This window comes from Spermophilus citellus (assembly GCF_964194105.1).
Source record: "Spermophilus citellus genome assembly, chromosome: 2".
Classification (NCBI taxonomy): Eukaryota; Metazoa; Chordata; class Mammalia; order Rodentia; family Sciuridae; genus Spermophilus; species Spermophilus citellus.
In genome coordinates this window covers 39,275,724-39,294,174 of record NC_138183.1, presented here as the reverse complement: position 1 = coordinate 39,294,174, position 18,451 = coordinate 39,275,724, and the positions used below count along the sequence as shown (strand labels likewise).

At 47.1% G+C, this 18,451-nt stretch overlaps 1 protein-coding gene across 1 annotated transcript; it reads right to left on the bottom strand.

Moving 5' to 3' along the window:
- Positions 1-1,672: 1,672 nt before the first annotated feature.
- Positions 1,673-17,656, bottom strand: NOL6 (nucleolar protein 6). Its single transcript, XM_081275691.1, has 26 exons — positions 17,493-17,656; positions 16,717-16,923; positions 16,518-16,634; positions 11,701-11,880; positions 11,205-11,373; positions 10,696-10,830; positions 10,448-10,611; positions 10,241-10,361; positions 9,967-10,025; positions 9,781-9,882; positions 9,530-9,645; positions 9,195-9,372; positions 8,918-9,040; positions 8,056-8,204; positions 7,835-7,910; positions 7,497-7,637; positions 7,240-7,357; positions 7,000-7,154; positions 6,668-6,831; positions 5,975-6,127; positions 5,493-5,590; positions 4,656-4,780; positions 4,448-4,537; positions 3,910-4,104; positions 3,695-3,796; positions 1,673-3,472 (listed from the first exon to the last, which is right to left on the bottom strand). Exons 1-26 carry the CDS (start codon positions 17,544-17,546, stop codon positions 3,323-3,325), a joined length of 3,441 nt encoding a protein of 1,146 aa, XP_081131817.1. The 5' UTR covers positions 17,547-17,656; the 3' UTR covers positions 1,673-3,322.
- Positions 17,657-18,451: the final 795 nt, after the last annotated feature.

Genomic DNA, 18,451 nt, shown 5'->3' with positions numbered 1-18,451 from the left:
AGGAGTGACTCACATGCCTCAGGCAAACTCTCCCTTATCACTCACAGGGATTAATCTGTGACTCACAAAGCAAGTACCGGATGTTGGGGGGTGGCATGTATATCAAGGGGTGGCAGGTTAGCCCAAATCTGACTTAACAGGTCAGGGACTGAGTATAGCCTGTTGCATTGAATATAGCCTGTTGCATGGACCCATAGACTTTAGGGTCTTGCTCTTTTTCTTTCAAAGTAAGAATTGGGCAGAAGAAGAGTCTTCACTTAAAAGGATTCTGGTTTAGAGGTTGTCAATACCACAGTCAGATAGAAGGACTCTTTGAGGGTTCGCTAAACTGAACTAGAGAAGATTAGAAGATCAGTCAGAACTGGGGGAACTGGAACCCCAAAATGGGAAGATTTATTTTTAGCTATAGAAAGGAGACCAGGATTCCTACCTCCCATTTGAGAGGTTTTTCTTCTAACCTGCTATCCAAACATGGAGATTTTCTTTTTTTCAGCAAACCAGAGCTGAAGGCAAGAACCTACACACACTACTGTATGTGTGGCCATCCAGCACACACACAAGACAAATCATGCCACGTCAGAGACTCCCACCCCATCCACATCTACCTACAGAGTTCAGTGCAGGAGCCAGCAGAAGCAGGCACACTATCCTGTGCACACCTACACATAAATTTTCCTGACAGGCTTCTCTCTTTCCCTTTTCCTGAAGCTCCAGCTTCTGACCACCATTCCCAACCCTCCTGCATCCAATCCTTCAGCCAAAGCCAGAATACCTTCCTACTCTAGAGCCTCAGTAGACTGGGATCTGAATGGTCAGACATCAGACAAATTCATGAGACAGAAGTAAGGAGCCCAGCCTCCTCACCTACTTCCCTGACAAAGTCTGAGGAAAACAGGTTGGAGCTGCCACGTGAGGGGCTTAATGCCAAGCAGGAGCAGAGTGCAGGAAGGGATGGTTTCTGAGATTTCAGCCCTCTTCCCTTGCCACATGGGGCACTTGACAAAACCATTACAAGCCCATTCTATAGGTGGAGAGGCAGCCCAGCAAGAGTGACTTACTCAGGACCATATTATGAGGTAGCAAAAAACCCACAGCTCAGGGCTAGGATTGTGGCTCAGAGGTAGAGTGCTTGCCTAGCATGCGTGAGGCACTGGGTTCAAGCCTCAGCACCACATAAAAATAAAATAAAGGAATTGTGTTCACCTACAACTAAAAAAATAAATGTTAAAAAAAGAAAAAAAAAGCCTGTAGCTCAGACCCCTGATTGGTACCGGTGTCTGCACCTCTTAGAGCCAACTGCTCTAACTCTGCCTGGGGTGCAAATCCCCACCAGGATAATCTTGAGTTGGGTTTGTGAAAGGGTCTGTAGCTGCTCCAGGAATGAAATAGGATGGTTTGAAACAGACTAGCAATCATTGGCCCTCCCCAGAGCCTTATGGAGAAACTGAAGAAAAAGTCCAAGGAATCCCCAAGGTTAACAGACACCAAAGAAGAGCCAAGAGCAATTGTGGACCCTGAGCTGCAGGGATCTGTAAGGGATGGGGTCATTTCTTTTGCTTAAAAAAAACAAAAAAACATATAGCACATAGACAGATATAGCCAACCAATTTATTCCGTACCCCAGTTTCAACCTTGGGCTGAACTGTGTCTCATGACAGTGACAGGTCTATAAAGTCTTAACAGAGTTCTCTTGTGTGGGCTGGGGACAGCTCACGTGGTAGAGTGCTTGACTCACATGCCCAAGGCCCTGGGTTCAATCCCCACGGCAAAAAAAAAAAAAAAAAAAAAAAAAAAAAAGTCCTCTTGTAGCTTCTCATCATTTTAAGAACAGAGATTACAGGCCAGGCATCAAAGTCCTCCCATGACTGGCTCCGCCTTGGAGCTTGTTCCCTCATCTACTCAGAAGGGAAGGTTAACTGGTATTCCCATACATAAAATACAGAAACAACACCTAATTGTGCCCAACACTTATTAGACACTCAATAAACATAAACTTTTTATTTTCTTTCAGGCTGTTTCACCATCACTATCCCACCTGCTCTGGGAGAGTTCACAAATGATTTCTATATCCTTGTGGCCTCCATCTGCTTGGCTGGGTGCCCCTTCTGCATATATCTGTTTCCTAATTGAGCAAAGCCCTGTACTAAGTGCCATGAAGAAAACCAAATCTGTGTTCAAACATGTTCCCTGCTCTTTCGGAGTTTAGACACAGGAGATCAGGTTAAAACCATGTGAAAACAGAGACAAGCCAGGAAAATGGACAGAATTAAGCAATTTAATTTTAAATCAGAGATCAAGACAATAGAAGGGTTCACATTGCTGTGCGTGCCTGCCAAGTGAACTCAACTGGGAGTAACTGCTCTCATAATTCAGAAGGAGCACCTCAGGCTGGGGGCAAGGGCAGGGCTTAGGAGGGGCATTATTTGAGCTGAGTCTGGAAAAACAGCCAGGATTAGGGGAGACAGGAGCAGGGAGTGGCTGCCAGAAAGGAGGTGTGGACCAAAGTCAAAGAGGGGGCATACCCCTCCTGAGGTCCCAGGAGCTCTAGAACAGAACGTTGGTCTTGTTCATGACTGCAACTCCATTGCAAGGGCAGCCTGTGAGATGAATGGGCAGCAGCACAGAGCTGGTAGGACTTAATACCCTGAGAGGCCGGAGATTAGTACCCAGTGCTTTCTGTATCTCTCCTGGACTGGGACCACCAGTCCCCCCACTCCTTTATCCACCCAAACCCCTCCTGTCCTTTTCCACTGTCTCTACCCTGAGAAACAGCAGCACCAACACTGGAAGGTATTGTGCCCCTTCAATGCAGTCTATTCATACACTCACAATCCCCTTTCCATTGCCAGTGCTCGGGCTGTGACCTTCAGGAAGAGCCACACCTTCTCTTGGTTCCATCCAGGCCTGACACTATAGTGAAGGGCACACTGAGATCTGGGCACAAGTCCTGCCAGTGGGAAGGGGACAAACCCCAGGCACATATCCAAGTGCTCCAAATGCAAAATAAAGAACAAAATAAAATGAAAAGGTACAGGCCCATGGCTTCCAGGCAGATGGATCTCGTGGGTTCAGTTCCCTCTGAGCTGGCTCCTACTTCTCTTCTGAGAGTTCAGGTGGTCAGCACCAGAGGACTCCACAGGACCCCGAGGAAGGGAGCATCAGACAAAAAATTGGACAGGACTTTCTTTGGGGATGGTTCAGTATGTTCAGGCCAACAGACCTTCCATGGAGGGTCCACATGCAATGAGGGTGGCCATCTCATTGACATCTTGCTCCAGAGGTGCTGAGTCTGGATGTCCATCTCAGCCTGTTCCAGGGCTGATCACACAGTCCACCTCTCACTTCGGGCTTCTACAGCCTGCACCAGGCCTTCTCCCATCACAGCAAAGTCCTCAAGGATTGCTTCTATGTTGGGCAGCAGCACTAACTCTCCACTCTGAGATACAACCATGTGTCCCTTTGTGCTAGAAGCCTGAGGGAAATCAGAGAAGACATGTGGGTTGAGGCATCATAAGGCACACCCTAAGACACCAGGTTGGGGACAGAACAGGGGTGGTGGAGAAAATTACACGTCCACACACTCTGCACCTAACCCAGATCATTCATGGTGCAGATTACCCACAGATAAGCATGCCCACAGGGAACCACATGTACACAATCAGAAAGACACACATTCTGTCATTGGCCAGCATACCTTGAAGGGCTGGGGCTGGAAGCTGGTGGGCTTCCAGAGGACACCAATCACCTCTCCACCATGCTGGTCATAGAAGAAAAGGGCCAGATCCCCAAATGCCTCCTAGGGAGGGTCAGAACACAAATAAGATTACACATGGACACCCTAGAGCCTCCTCCATGGCCCTAGCTCTATCTGAAGTCCCCTCCTCAGGCCAGCTCCCCTTTAGGTTTTACCCTGAGCTGTGCAAGGTAGAGTTGAGGAGGATCATAGCCCAACACAGGCATCAGGGACGAGGGCCCTGGCTTATTGAGCAAACCACGGCAGAAGGAGGCAGCTGGAGAGTCCACAGCCTGGCGGTGCCGGGGAATATGGCGGGCATACAGGTGGATCAGCACATCATACATGTCCAAGGGTGGCCGGAACACGGTCTAAGGAGAGAACAGGTAGGAGTCAAAATAACCCCTTGAGTCACCCTTCCACATACCCACCCTGCTCCCCTCCTTCACCTGTGAATAACCATCTATCATGGGCCTTCAAGCCTACATGAAGGCAAGAACAGTAAGAACTACAGAAGGAAGCAGTTGATGCCAATTTGAGGCCATCAGGGGAGTAAAAGGTTTTATTCATGGTGGCTTCAATCCCATCTCAGAATTCAGTCTCACTAGACAATGGGACTGAGTTTGCTGTGTGGGGCCCCTTGAACTCTAGATTTCTAGGATTCAAGGACAGATCCCCCAGAGCCCCTGGAGTCATTGTCAGTCAGAGGCTTACCCTGATGTCCCCAGGGCCCCAAGGATCCATGAGCTGCTTCTCTAGGACAGGTAGGGCCTTGGCTGCTAGGATCACAAGCTGCTGAAGGATCTGGTGGGTAGAGAAACATCAGGCTAGAATTGACCATGTGTCTCTTCTAGCTCATGATGGGCCTGTTTTTTTCTTGGGGCAGAAAAAATCAAATTTGGGGTCAGGCATGGGGTTGAACCTGGGCTGAGGGTCCATCTTGTGTCCACACAGAGCTTTTACGGTCCTGGGGAGTAATAATGACCATGACAGGGAGTCGAATCCGAGCTGCCAAGAAGCTACTACGAATCTCCACCTGTTCCTCCACTAGAAAGAAAAGAGGGAAGGTCCTAGATCAGCTTTCCCCTGCCCAAAAGTCATATTTTGCTGCTCCGGGCCCTCCTTCTGTTTACCCAGCAGCTATTCATCAGGGATTTTCCTGTAACCTCCCTCAAGGGGCAAAGGTGAAGAAAGGGACACCGCATTTGCCTTAATTGTGTGGATGTTAATCTCATAGCCTCAACCCAGAGTCAGAATTTTCCACTGCCTAGCACCCCATGTCTGGTTTCTGGGCCTGCACAAGCTGAGGCCTGCCCCTGGCCCCCTCCCACCTTGTGCTCCCACACACCTGCAGAATTAGGAACTTGACACTCTGCTCTCTGCTGAGACCCAGAGCTCCTCAGTTTACAACTGGAAATCAGCTAAGAGGTGTGTGCATATAGTTGACGCCTCATTGCTCCCCACAGGATTTCTTAACTGTGTTCAGGTTCCTCCTTCTACGCTCCTCTAACTTCCACATTCCCCCAGGGAGCCTGCTCACCATCCCAGTCCAATCTGTCTTTGACCACCAACAGGCAAACTACCCTACAGTCAGAATTATCCTCCTGATAATTCCCCACCCAAAGACAAGCAGTCTTAGATATCTGGGCTGGAGAAGGCACACAGAAAACATAACAGACAGGGAAAACCCTTCCTGTACTACTCTGAAATCCCTAAAGCGTAGTTTTTCTAGTGTTCTGATACCTGTCTTACCACTTACCAGTAAGCTCATTGTTGAGATTGACAATGAGGGGGTTGTTCTTCCAATCGAAAGTTGATACCAGGGAAAGGAATCGAAGGAAGCCAACCTGTGGGGAGCTGAGTGGAGGGAGTAAGAATCTTACAAGGATATTCCCACAAGGATATCCCCAAAATCTAGAAAGCCCAGATCCCTAAGTATGGGTTGTGGGAGTGGAGTGTGGGCTGTCTTAGAACTTCCCCCATAACTTTTTTTTGGTGGGAGGGTGAGGGGGTACTGGGGATTGAACCACATCTCCAGCCCTTTTAACATTTTATTTAGAGTCAGCGTCTCACTAAGTTGCTGAGGCTGGCTTTGAACTCAGAATCCTCCTGCCTCAGCCGCCCAAACTGTTGGGATTACAGGTGTGTGTCACTCCCTCCCATGTGGACAGTGGGTACAGTGCAAAGGATAAAAACCAGACCTAAGGGGAACTTCCTGGCTAGGGAAATAGAAGAAATTACCTAGGAGGGGTGAAGGGCTCAGGGTGCAGGAAAAGGGCAGCAGCCACCAGATCCAGGCTCTCATCAGAGAACCCCTCACCTAGAAGCTGGGCTCGCACCCATCGCTTGGCCAGTCGAGCCACACCAGAGAAAGCTGGATGCTGCTGTTGGAGTCTGAGGAGAGGAGGAAAGTGGCAGTGAGACTCAGAAACTCAGGAACAGTGGCTCAGTCCTACTGCTACTAATTATTCAACCCTGTTGGCCTCAGTGCTAGAGGTGTCATACTGCAGCCTAGAATGGGAACTGTCCCTCCCACTCCCTCCTAAGAGCCCTCTTACTGGACATGGGCTCCACATATGCTGGGCAGGGTTTATCCAGCCATGGCAACAGAGATGCCCGTTCCCGGAGTTGCTCATAGAAGGAGCAAGCTGGTTGGACTGGGGTTGGTAGGAATACCTGTGCTAATGCATTACATGCATTATCTTATGTCTTCCTAACAAATGCCCTAAGGGATTGATCCTAGTGTTGTTCCCATTCTACAGATGGGAAAACTAAAAAGTCCAAAGGGACATGTAAGTTGCAGGGCCAGAATTCCAGGACTTATATCCCTAACTATTATACCATCTGGCTTCCCAGAGAGACAGACATACAAAGGAGCAGAATAAAAGCAGAAGGCGGCCTACAGATAAAAACAGTCTGCGCAGGTAGCCTTACCCATGCAGAGCACTCGTGAGCAGGGGCAAGTGCCTTGTGTCTCTCTCAAGACGGAGAGAGTCAGGTGTGTCCCTCAGTGAGATCATCCCCTGAGGGCTCTGCACCTCCTTCAGGATCTGAGGCTCCCGCTGATAGGCCACACGAATGCGGAACACAAACCCATCCTATTGGAAGAGGGAATAAGACAGGAAGTGAATGTAAGTCTGGGTCCTGGAGGTACTAATACCTACACCCTTGCTCGCCAGCCTGATGCCCCCAGGGTATATCATCTTTACACCCTGACATCCCTGGAGGCCTTGTCTTGGGAATTTCCTGCCCCACACCAGTCTGACCTTGAGGACATCAGTATGTGTGGCAGTGGCACGGCACAGCAGTCCATGCTGCTGCCTCAGCAGCTCTGCCAGGCGTAGCTGGAAGGCAGCTCGGACTCGTCGTATGGCCTCAGCTTCCTGTGGCCACTGACCACTGCCTTCCAGGTGACAAACCACTGAGGAAGAAAAGGAGTGACAGGTCTCATACTGCAGCCTAGAATGGGAACTGTCCTTCCCACTCCCTCTTAAGAGCCCTCTTACTGGATATGGGCTCCACATATGCTGGGCAGGGTTTATCCAGCCGCGGCAACAGAGATGCCCGTTCCCGGAGTTGCTCATAGAAGGAGCAAGCTGGTTGGACTGGGGTTGGTGGGAATACCTGTGGGAGAAGGGGAACTGAGGAAGGTGCCTGGGGTTGAGAAGGAATGTCCAGACAGGAGAAGGGAGGGATACTGGTAAACTAGAGAACAGGCCAGGGGAGTCATGCAGAAAGGGTTCCTTCCCCACTTGCAACTCACCTCTGTGTAGCACAGCACTGGATGAGCTCCCTGAACAGCAGACACAGTCAGTGGGAGACCTTCCAATCCCCACAGCATGCGGCTGAGGTCGTCGTAGCAACATATGGCCACTGCCAGGGCCTCCTCACCTGTGCTAGAGGTCTGAGGGGGAGAGGACAAACAGGAGACTAAACTCTGAAAACCCCATAAAGGATTTTGCCATGGCTCAGGCTGAAGCAGAGCTAGCGCCCCCCCTGCTGGACAACTCAGGAAGTGCATTCTTGCTGGGTTGTAAAGGGCTTTCTCCCAGTCTTGCCACATAGATCTACAATCACTAGTTTTGACCTCAAGGTCCTTACCTCTTTCAGGCCTTGGATCAGTGCATCCAGAAAGCCCCCCACATAGTGGACACAGTTATCTGGGATGTCAGCATGGCTGAAGAACAGATACAGACATAGTAAAGGAGTGAAGAGCCATGCTACCAGTAGGAGCCTAGGCTTCCCCCAAGAGCCTAGGCAAGATTCTCTTAAAAGCCTCTCTGACCATGACTGCCTTCTGGCATGCAGATGCTAATACTCACAGTGCCAAGAGGTGGGTGACCACTTTGTGGGGGATAAGGCGCTTCTGGCACAGAGAGGCTGCCTCCCAGACCACAGCTTCCCGAATGGTTCCATCCTGGAAACGCCGAAGCTCTGAACGGGACCCCCAGAACTGGCGGAATTCAACAGCCTGAGGAGAAGCAAGGGTTAGTGGTATCTCAGAAACCTCCCTGAGAGGGGCTGGGGTTGTAGCTCAGCAGTAGAATACTCGCCTTACAAGTGTGCGGCCCTAGGTTCGATTCTTGGCACCATGTAAAAATAAATAAATAAAAAGAGGGTATTGTGTCCAACTACTACAAAAAAAAAAAAAAAAAAAAAAAACCTCCCTGAGAAGTTAGCTGTGGTAGTACATGCCAGTAATTCCAGCTAGTTGGAAGACAGAGGCACAAGTTCAAGGCCAGCCTGGACAACTTAAAAACAAGCCTAGAGCGGTGGCACACACCTATAATCCTAGGCTTGGGAGGCTGAGAAGGAGAATCATGAGTTCTCACAATGGTGAGTCTAGGTGCTAAGCAACTCAGTAAGACCCTGTCTCTAAATAAAACACAAAATAGGGATGGGGATATAGCTCAGTGGTCAAGTGTCCTGGAGTTTAATCCCCGGTACCTAAATAAATAAATAAATAAATAAATAAATAAAAACCCCAAAAGGGCTAGGGAATGGCTCAGTGGTCGAATGTCTACATGAAGCCTTGGGTTAAAAGGAAAGCAAAGGAAGGAAGGAGAATAAGGAGGGAAAGAAGGAAAAGGAAGGAAAAAGGAACCAACCTCTAACAGGCCTCAGCCCTGGTGGCATGAGAGCAATCCACTCACTTCTTCCCACATATATGATGGGATTCCTCACCTCAGGCTGGTCAGCCTCTGGACCCAGCTCAAGGACAGTGGTCAGTCCCTCAGGCTGGAGGAGCAATCCCAGGGTCAGGGTCCCAGAGTCTTTGTGCTTTGGTGGATCTTGACTGATGTCCCACTGTAGGGTATAAAGAGGCTGATCTCAACCCAAGAACCCCCAGCCTGGACTAGAAAGGTCATGATAGAGGAATACCATGTCCTTTGTGTCTTTTAGGACCCTGGCTCCAGCCCCACTTAAGGCTCGCAAACTCCCCAACCTTATACCATCTCACCTCTGGGACTGGGGGCCGAGAGTGGGCCAGAAGTTGCAGCCGGGACCCCAGACCCTTCTCCAGGAGGGTAGTTAGTGGGCCCAAAGAAGCAGAGATATAATCACCACCATTGTCCTGCAGCTCAGGCCAGAGCTTCAGCTGGTGACATGCAGCCTGTAGGCGACTCAGTGGACGGAGACTGGAGGGCACAGAAGGACAAAAAGGGGGAATCAGGATCTACTGGCCCCTCATACCACCTCTTCCCTGGAAGATGTGAGCCACCTGCCTCAGGATCTTTGTCCAATCACTTCAGGAAGACAAGACCCACCAACATATCCTGTCACCCCTAAACTCACTGCAGGACATGGTCAAAAGCCCGGATCATGGGTTTAGGAGTCATCAAGAGCAGCTGGAATCCATCATCAGTTTTGCTGTCCAGCAATGCCATAGATAGCCGTGCCTCATGCTGTACCTGGAGCCACAAGGTAAGGAGATGTGCTTCACCTTACCTCTTTGGAGAGGACTTTCTGGGGTCCTGGTACTAACAGATGGGACAGAGTCTGAGCTGGGACATCTGGGGAATATAGTAGTGGGGGCCCATTAGTACCTGGTGGTAAGTGGAGGCAGTGACATCAGCACAGAGGTTGAGACGGCCTGAGGGGTCCAAGAAGACAACAGGAAAGGCCTGGTGGAAATCAGCTAAAGCCGGCTTAGGGAATAGAGAGAAGCCAAGTCAAGGGTTGGGTCTTACCTTCAGGCCTCCTGGAATAGATCTGGCCCTTCCCCAACTCACCAAAGAGGGATCTGAGCTGAGACATAAACTGATCCCACTGACTGTCAGATCTGTGGTGGCTGGAGTGACACAGAAAAAATGGATACATCAAAAGGTTCCCACCCTGGGGTCCCAGCCCTAATGACCCTCCCTCAGCCTAGGTAGCTACAACTGCATGCCTCCAATATTCAGTTTGCTCATCTATCTGATGGCAAGGAACCAAATCCCTAATGGAATGATAGGATTCCTGGGATGAAAGAAAACCTTGGTCTTTTCCAGGTTTTAGTTGCCTCACCCAGAAACTGCAAGACACTTCTCAGGACCTGGTAGCCGCTCATGGTGGTGTGGATCTTGCGTGTAGACACGAGGAAGGCAACCAACATGGAGATTAGGAATCCACTAAACCCACCTAGGCCCTGAAAGAGAGATAAAGAGAAAGGCCTGAGCTCAGAGCCAGCTCATTACAGAGCAAGAAGAGGAGGGTGGGTCACCTCCAACTTACCTTGTCCAGCTCCCTCTGCCTCAGCCAGACCTTCAGAAGTGCCACACCATCCTTCAGTCCTGGGGCAGAGCCGAGCACATTTGATAGCAGCTGCACATGGGACCCTAGAGCTGTATCCTGCAGAACCCATGTGTTGTAGTGGGGGGTAGGGGGGTCTGGTTTACCTGTGAGAAGAAAAGGCCATGAGAAGAAAAGTCTCCAACAGATCCCTTTCTTCCTGCACCACCTCAACCCCAGTGCCTGCTCACCATCCTCTGGAGGACTCTGCCCTCGGTACCAGGCAGAACGCACATTGTTCTTCGTTGGCAACAAGCGGCATGGGCGGAAGAAATCAGATGGAGGGCATGGATGCAAACGTACAGTGACCAAGCGCTCATCTTTCCCTTGGTGGAGACAGGGACTGTTAAGACCCTCCAGCTCTGGAACCAGGAGTCCCAGTACCTACCCTCTCAGAGTTGAAAGTCGTATACCTTCCCATTTTTTTTTTCCAATGGATCTTTTATTTACTTATATGTGGTACTGAGGATCGAACCCAGGACCTCACACATGCTAGGCAAGCCCTCTGCCACTGAGCCACAACCCAAGCCCAGGCTTTCCCAATTTGAGGTCCCTAATTCCCCACTCAACCTTGAGGCCCATGCCTCTCACCCTGGCCTTAAGGCTCCTATTCCTATTCCCCTAGTCCTGAGTACCCTGTGTCTTTCTCTTTAGATTTATCACCCTGTACTGTGTCCTTAGCCCAAGGTGTGCTTCCCACCATGTGGCCGCAGCAGCAGTGAGGGTTTCATGTGACAGCCATTGGTGTAGGAGAAACGAACGCTGCCAAAGAGTGGATCTCGGGCCAAGTGGTGAGCCAAGTGGGCCAGGTAAAGAGCACGCTTGCGGAAATAGCGCTGGTTCAACAGGTCTTTGTCCTGTAGGATTTCCTAGAGGGGCCAGGGAAGGAAAAAGAGAGCCAGGCAAATAAGCGCTTGGAGGCTAAGAGGAAACAGGTGAGAGTCCTGGGGCTTCTCTGTTGACAGTGGAGAGCTTGAGCCAGACTTGTAACACTATACCAATTTTCAGACAATGAAGACAAAGTTCCAAAGGCACATGGCCCAAAAGCCCATCTAGGTACCCTCAGGATGACTGCAGTGGCTTGCTCCTGATTTAGAATTTGGATTTCTAACCCCTGGACAGATGGAAAGAGAGGGACTTGGATTTTTAAGTGGTCAAGTAGTGGGCTTCTTTATTTCCTAAGCCCTGGACCTTACCCTGGGCATGGTCAGTGCCATATCCACAGTGATGTCTGGCCGAATGCAGGTGCCCAGAAGATAGCTGCCCACAACAGTGACCTGGGCTGGAGGAAGGAAGTGGAAAGAGCCCTTCACAGTATAGGGCACTTGGTGGAAGGGAACTCGAATTCCAGCAGGGAGCCATGCCTGGTCAGTGAGCTGTGGGTGCAAGAACAGTGACACATGGATTCTACTGCCTTCCTCACATGGCCTCTTGATGTTCACTAGACAAAACATGCCTTCCTCATGAAGGTAACTAACAGTTACTCAAGCCAAAACTACCTTGACTCATCTCTGTTAAGAAACTATACTTGGGGGTTGAGGTTGTGGCTCAGAGGTAGAGCACTTGCCTAGCATGCGTGAGGCACTGGGTTCGATCCTCAGCACCATATAATAATGAAATAAAGATATTGTGTCCACCTATAACTAAAAAATTTAAAATTTTAAAAATTTATTTATTTTTTTAGTTGTAGTTGGACATAACACCTTTATTTCACTTGTGGTGCTAAGGATTGAACCCAGGGTCTCACACGTGCGAGGCGAGCGCTCTCCCGCTGAGCCACAACCCCAGCCCCTAAATTTTTTTTTTTTTTTTAAGAGAGAGAGAGAGAGAGAGAATTTTTTAATATTTATTTTTTAGTTCTCGACGGACACAACATCTTTGTTTGTATGTGGTGCTGAGGATCGAACCCAAGGCCGCACGCATACCAGGCGAGCGCGCTACCGCTTGAGCCACATCTCCAGCCCCCTAAAAAAATTAAAAAAAAAATAAAGTATACTCATTTTCTTAGCCAGGTGGAGCGGCACATGCCTGTAATCCCAGTGACCCAGAATACTGAGACAGAAGGATTACACATTTAAGGCCAGCTTCAGTAATTCAATAAGGCCCTCAACAACTTAACTTTGTCTCAAAATAAAAAATAAAAAGGGCTGGGCATTGGCTGGGGTTGTGGCTCAGTAGTAGAGCACTTGCCTCGCATGCATGGAGTACTGGGTTCGATCCTCAGCACCACATAAATGAATAAAATAAAGGTATTGTGTCCATCTGTAACTAAAACTTAAAAGGCAACGGGGCTAGGTATGTGGTTCAGCACCCCTGGGTTCAATTCCAAGTACCAAAAGTAAATAAATAAATAGGGTTGAGGATATAGCTCAGTGGTAAAATACCCCTGAGCTAAATCTCCAGTAACAACAACAACAACAACAAAATACCTCATTTTCTTTACCACAATGGACTTAACTGCCAGAACACAGGTATCATAAAAACCACTGCTAAATCAAAGCCAAAATGGGAAAGGAAGGATTCAGGTATAGAACACTTGCCTATCATGGGCAAGGTCCTGGGTTCAGTTTCCAGCACCATAAAAATAAAAACAGAATAACAAAAACAAACAACCCCCTCCCCGCAATAGAAGACTCATATCAGTGATATTACCAAACACACAGATTTAGGTAAATCCTCCACTAACTGGCCATCTGATCTACAAATGTGGGAGAATCAACAAAAGGACTATCAAAAAACTTGAGAAAAAGGTTATGGAGTTGGAGAAGCCTCCTTCCAATAAACCTCCTTTCAAGTACACAGAGTCCATATCAGAAACATTATTACAGGGGCTGGGGATGTGGCTCAAGCGGTAGCGCGCTCGCCTGGCATGCGTGCGGCCCGGGTTCGATCCTCAGCACCACATACCAACAAAGATGTTGTGTCCGCCGAGAACTAAAAAATAAATATTAAAAATTCATTCTCTCTCTCTCTCTCTCTCCCCCTCCTCACTCTCTCTAAAAAAAAAAAAATTAAAAAATAAATATTAAAAATTCTCTCTCTCTCTCCTCTCTTACTCTCTCTTAAAAAAAAAAAAAAAAGAAACGTTATTACATTTACATCTCAGGCTGACTGTATTGTCCTGACTGCTGACATTGGCAAATCTGAAGATGGTATCTTCAAGAATGGGCAGACCCAAGAGCAAACTTCTGTCTTAAATACTGGCTGTGAAACAACTAATTTTTGGTGTTATCAAAATGGATTCCACCTCTTGGGTCCCCTTCTTCCTCTGGGAGAAGTCTTTTCTGCTGTCCTTTAATAAACTTCTAATTTCTACTCTGAAAAAAAAAAAAAAAATGGATTCCACTGAGCCACCAGATGGATCTAGATTGCTCCTACCAATTCATTCAACTGGTAAAATTTGAAGGGTATGGTGAAACAGACATATAATCCCAGCAATGTGGAGGCTGAGACAGGAGGATCCCAAGTTGGAGGTCAGACTGAGCATATCAAAAAATAAAAAGGTTGGTATGTATCTCACTGGTAGAACACCCCTGGTTTCAAACCTCAGTAGTATAAAATAAAAACAGCGAACAAACAAAAATAAAGCAGTGTACTATAAAACCCTCAAGAGAAGCCAGGTGCAGTGGCACACGCCTATAATCCCAACAGCATGGGAGGCTGAGGCAGGAGGATCCCAAGTTCAAAGCCAGCCTTTGCAAAAGTGAGGTGTTAAGTAACTCAGTGAGACCCTATCTCTAAATAAAATACAAAATAGGGCTGGGGATGTGGCTCAGTGGTTGAGTGCTGAGTTAAATCCCCAGTATCAACAAACAAACAAACAAACAAACAAACTCTCAGTAGAAAAGACATGGGGTTTCACTGTCACCCAGGATGGCCTGAACTCCTGGGCTCAAGTAATCCTCCTGCCACACTTCCAAATTAGGTGGAACTAGAAGGCACACACCTCCAAGCCTAGCTTTAACATTTTAGTTTTATAAATCATTACTTTTTTTTTTTCCAGTGCTCAAGATCCAACCTGGAGCCTAGTGAATGTGGAGAGCTTTCAACTACTGAGCTATATCCCCAACCACTAAATCAAAATGTAAATATACTTGTTTACACTATATATGTAAATATATATACTTATACATATTTTATATATACATATTTTTAATTTTTTTTTATTTTCATGTGGTTCTGAGGATCAAACCTAGGGCCTCACACGTGCTAGTCAAATGCTCTACCATTGAGCTACAAACCCAACCCCTCTATATGTTTTTTAATAAATAAGGTTTTGTTACTGGGGATTGAATCCAGGAACTTTACCATTGAACTACATCCCTAGTACTTTTTATTTTGAGACAGGGTCTTACTAAGTTGCCCAGGATGATCTTGAACTTGAGATCTTCCTGCCTTAGCTCTCAAGTTACTGGGATTACAGGGATGTGCCACTACACCTGACTCCTAAATCAATGTTTTATTTATTTATTCACTCATTCATTTTTAAAGTTTTTGATACTGAAGATTGAATCCAGGGACACTTTTATCACTAAGCTACATCCCCAGTCCCCTTTTTTTAAATTAATTTTTTTATTTTCAGACATGGGGTTCTTGCTAAATTGCTGAGGGTCTCACTAAGATGCTTAGTGAAAGAACTTGACCAAAAATCTGTTATAGAATTCTGAAAACCATTAAAATAGCTGGGGCTGAGGGTATAGCTTAGTGGTGCTGGAGTGCCACCAAAAACAAAATAAAACAAGAATAAAAAAACAACAATGAAACAAAGTTTAATGAGGGGGGGGAATTTATTTTATGATAAAAATGTATTCATCTATCTACTGTAGTTTGAGGTACCACATTTTTTCAGTGATCAACAGGTAACTAAGTAGTCCCCCTGATTTTACCTTTGTTCCCCTCCATTATACTTTCATCATAAGCCTGAATGAAAAAAAATTTTTTTTTGGTACTGAGGATTGAACCCAGAGTCACTTTACCACTGAGCCACATCTCAGTGAGCCTTTCTGTTTTTTATTTTGAGACAGGGTCTTGCTAAATTGCTTAGGGCTTTGCTAAGTTTCTGAGGCTGGCCTGGAACTCACAATCCTCAGTCTACTGAGTTGCTGGGATTACAGGCATGTGCCACCGTATCTGGCCTGAATGAATTTTTTTTTTTTTTTTTTTGGTACTGGGGATTAAACTCAGGGGTATGTAACCATTTAGCCACATCCCCAAGCATCTATTCCCTCTGTTTTTGAAACAGGGTCTCACTAAGTTGCCAAGGCTGGCCTCGAACTTGAGATCCTCCTGCCTCAGCCTCCTGAATCACTGGGATTACAGATGTATGCCACATGGCTGACCTGAATAAACTTTTTAAAATCGGGGCAGGGGGACACAAAACACTAGCAGTAGTTTCTCATTTCACCTAGAGCAATAGCCAAAGTGCTTATTTTAGTGCACAAGGCACTACATGATATTCAACCTTCTCCTATAACCTGCCTGAATTCATCTCCTCTATCTTTTATTCCAAAGAGCATAACAGCACACTCCTGCCTTTGTGTCTTGGTATTGTTTCTCCCTCTTGGATGCTTACTTTGTTAGATATCTATATGGCTAACTGAACTTCTTCAAATCTTTACATGTAGTCACTTCAGTATTGTTTACTCTGGCTACACTACTTAAAATTGCAAACCACTCCCATTCCCAATACTCCTAATCCCTTTACCTTGTCCTGGTTTTTCCTTTTTCCATAGTATTGACCATCTTCTAACACTGCCATGCAGTTTATTATCTATTATCCATAATCCCAACATCATACCATAGGCTATTTTGTTTATTGACATATCTAAGAATATCCAATACCCAATTAGTACCACACACCTCAATGCTTATTAAGTGATAATACACGAGTGACAACAATCCCAGCTGAACTTCCTTGCAGTGAGAAAGAACTCCCTAGCACTCCAACCTCTCAAGAGACATAGCAAGGCCCCTGAAGGCCTTGCTTCCCAGTTCGCCAGGCCATCTGCCTTACTTCTGACTCAGGGGTTGAAGGCACCCTCTTGATTCGATGGTTGACCTCCAGTAGGAAGGCATCAATCCGATCCTTCTTCTTTTCTGATAGCCTCACTTCCTTTAGTAGCTCCTCTACCTGTAAGGAGGGTGAGGAAAAGTCCAATGACCTCAGAGTCCTAAAAGAGCTCCTCTACCACAAGTCCCAACCACCTGAGTACCTGTAAACGAAGCAAGCTGGAGTGGAACAGGATCTCGGTCTCCCGAAGGCGATTTAGCTCCTCATTGGTAGGCTCCTTGTATAATTCTGCCTTGCTGAGCTTCACTGGTTGCAGAAGGTTCTCTGCTTGGGACTCAGTCACTCCACGCTTTCTTGAGGATGGCTTCTTCCCCTTCTTACCTGTGCCTTCAAAGGATGGTTCTATCACCTGTGGCCAGAGGCAGAAACCAACATAAGGTCACAGGTATCGAGCATCTGCTGGCTAAAGTGCCATAATATGCTGTGGGTAAAGGATTCACCTGCTTCATCCTTTCTTTGGATGTCAGACTCTGTTAAACTCACGATAACCACTACTTGGAGTAACACTATGTTCCCTAGACTGAAAATACCTTGCGTGTTCCCAGTCTATCTGACAGCACAAAAATGGAATTCTGCTTGGAGTTGGTAGAGTCACAAGTCCACTGGGGAGTGCCCTAAGCAATGCCTAAGCCCCTTTTTGGATACCATGAATCCCTGTTTCCTCTTCTGCTGCTACAGGCTTGAAAAGTCTAAAATGCCTTCTCCACTCCTGCTTTATCCAAATCCCGGCTTCACCTTCCCTAACAAAATCTCAGACTATTTTCAGTGCCCTAGGCTGAAAAAAATCATGGGAACAGGACTCCTCCAAAATGAGCTGCCCTCGTGTCTCCCACCAGCTAGCTGTCAGGCCACACTATCTCTGCTTCTGCAGCGAAGTGGAACCACATAGAGCCTTTTCCTTCAATTGGCTCAACCCACCTCGGGGCCCCCAGTTGCTCCGCGCAGCTGCTGTCCTGTAGGGGCTGGCCCCATCACTCTAGTCAAAATCGCTCTCGCTCACTTCGTTTTCAAGCCGCCTCTACACAGAAGAGCTTCCCACGTGGGCTAAAGGCCTAATTCCAGGGCTCAACTCCGGGGCAGCACTGTACCATAGGACTCCACCCACTCCAGTGCCATTGGATATTGCTTACGTATCGTTCACCATTGGTCAGTTATTTTCCAGGACCGCCCATAGCGGGAGGAGCCAAACAAGTTTCTCGGACTTACGACTTCTTTGCGACGCTAGACCGGAAGGTGCGAGTAGTTCGGCCGTCGCTTCCTTTTCCTCACTTCCTCTGCTTTGGGAGGAGCCGGAAGGGCGGAGCTCCTGTAAGGACTTCTGGTGGGGATGTTTGTTTACACTAGTGATTCCGCCCGTTTTCCTCAGCCGTCACATCTTGTTTATTAACAAGTCTTGTGTTTATTAATAAATCTTGTGTTTTTTTCCTCTTTTTCTCGGTACTGGAGCCTCATATAGGCTATGCGAGAGCTCTACCCTTGAGCTTCATTCCCAGCCCAAGTCCTGTCATTTCTTCCTCCAAAATATATTTTGAATTTGTTAATTTTTGACATTTCCTTGACTTTATTGTCAGGTGTCCTCTAAGTAACATCACTTTGTGCCTAGATTACTGTAATAATTTTTCTCTATCTTTTATTAAAAATTTAAAGCAAATGCTTCAAGAGTAATAATTCAAAAATAATGTAATGAATGCCCATCTAGACTCACTTATTATTTATATTTTACAAAATTAGTTCTTTCTTTATGTATTTACGTATTATTTTACCAAAAAAATGAAAATTAATTGTACGCAGCCGAGTGTGGTGGCTTGGGAGGCTGGGGTAGAAGGATCCCAAATTTGAGGCCAGCTTGGATAATTTAGCAAGGCCCTATCTTTTTT

Coding starts and splice junctions, on each gene's coding strand:
- NOL6 (XM_081275691.1), bottom strand. CDS start 17,546: ATGGGGCCAGCCCCTACAGGACAGCAGCTGCGCGGAGCAACTGGGGGC. Junction 10,612..10,695: donor GCAGAGTCCTCCAGAGGATG/GTGAGCAGGCAC, acceptor TTCTTCTCACAG/GTAAACCAGACCCCCCTACC. Junction 4,105..4,447: donor GGGGCCCTGGGGACATCAGG/GTAAGCCTCTGA, acceptor TTCTCTCCTTAG/ACCGTGTTCCGGCCACCCTT.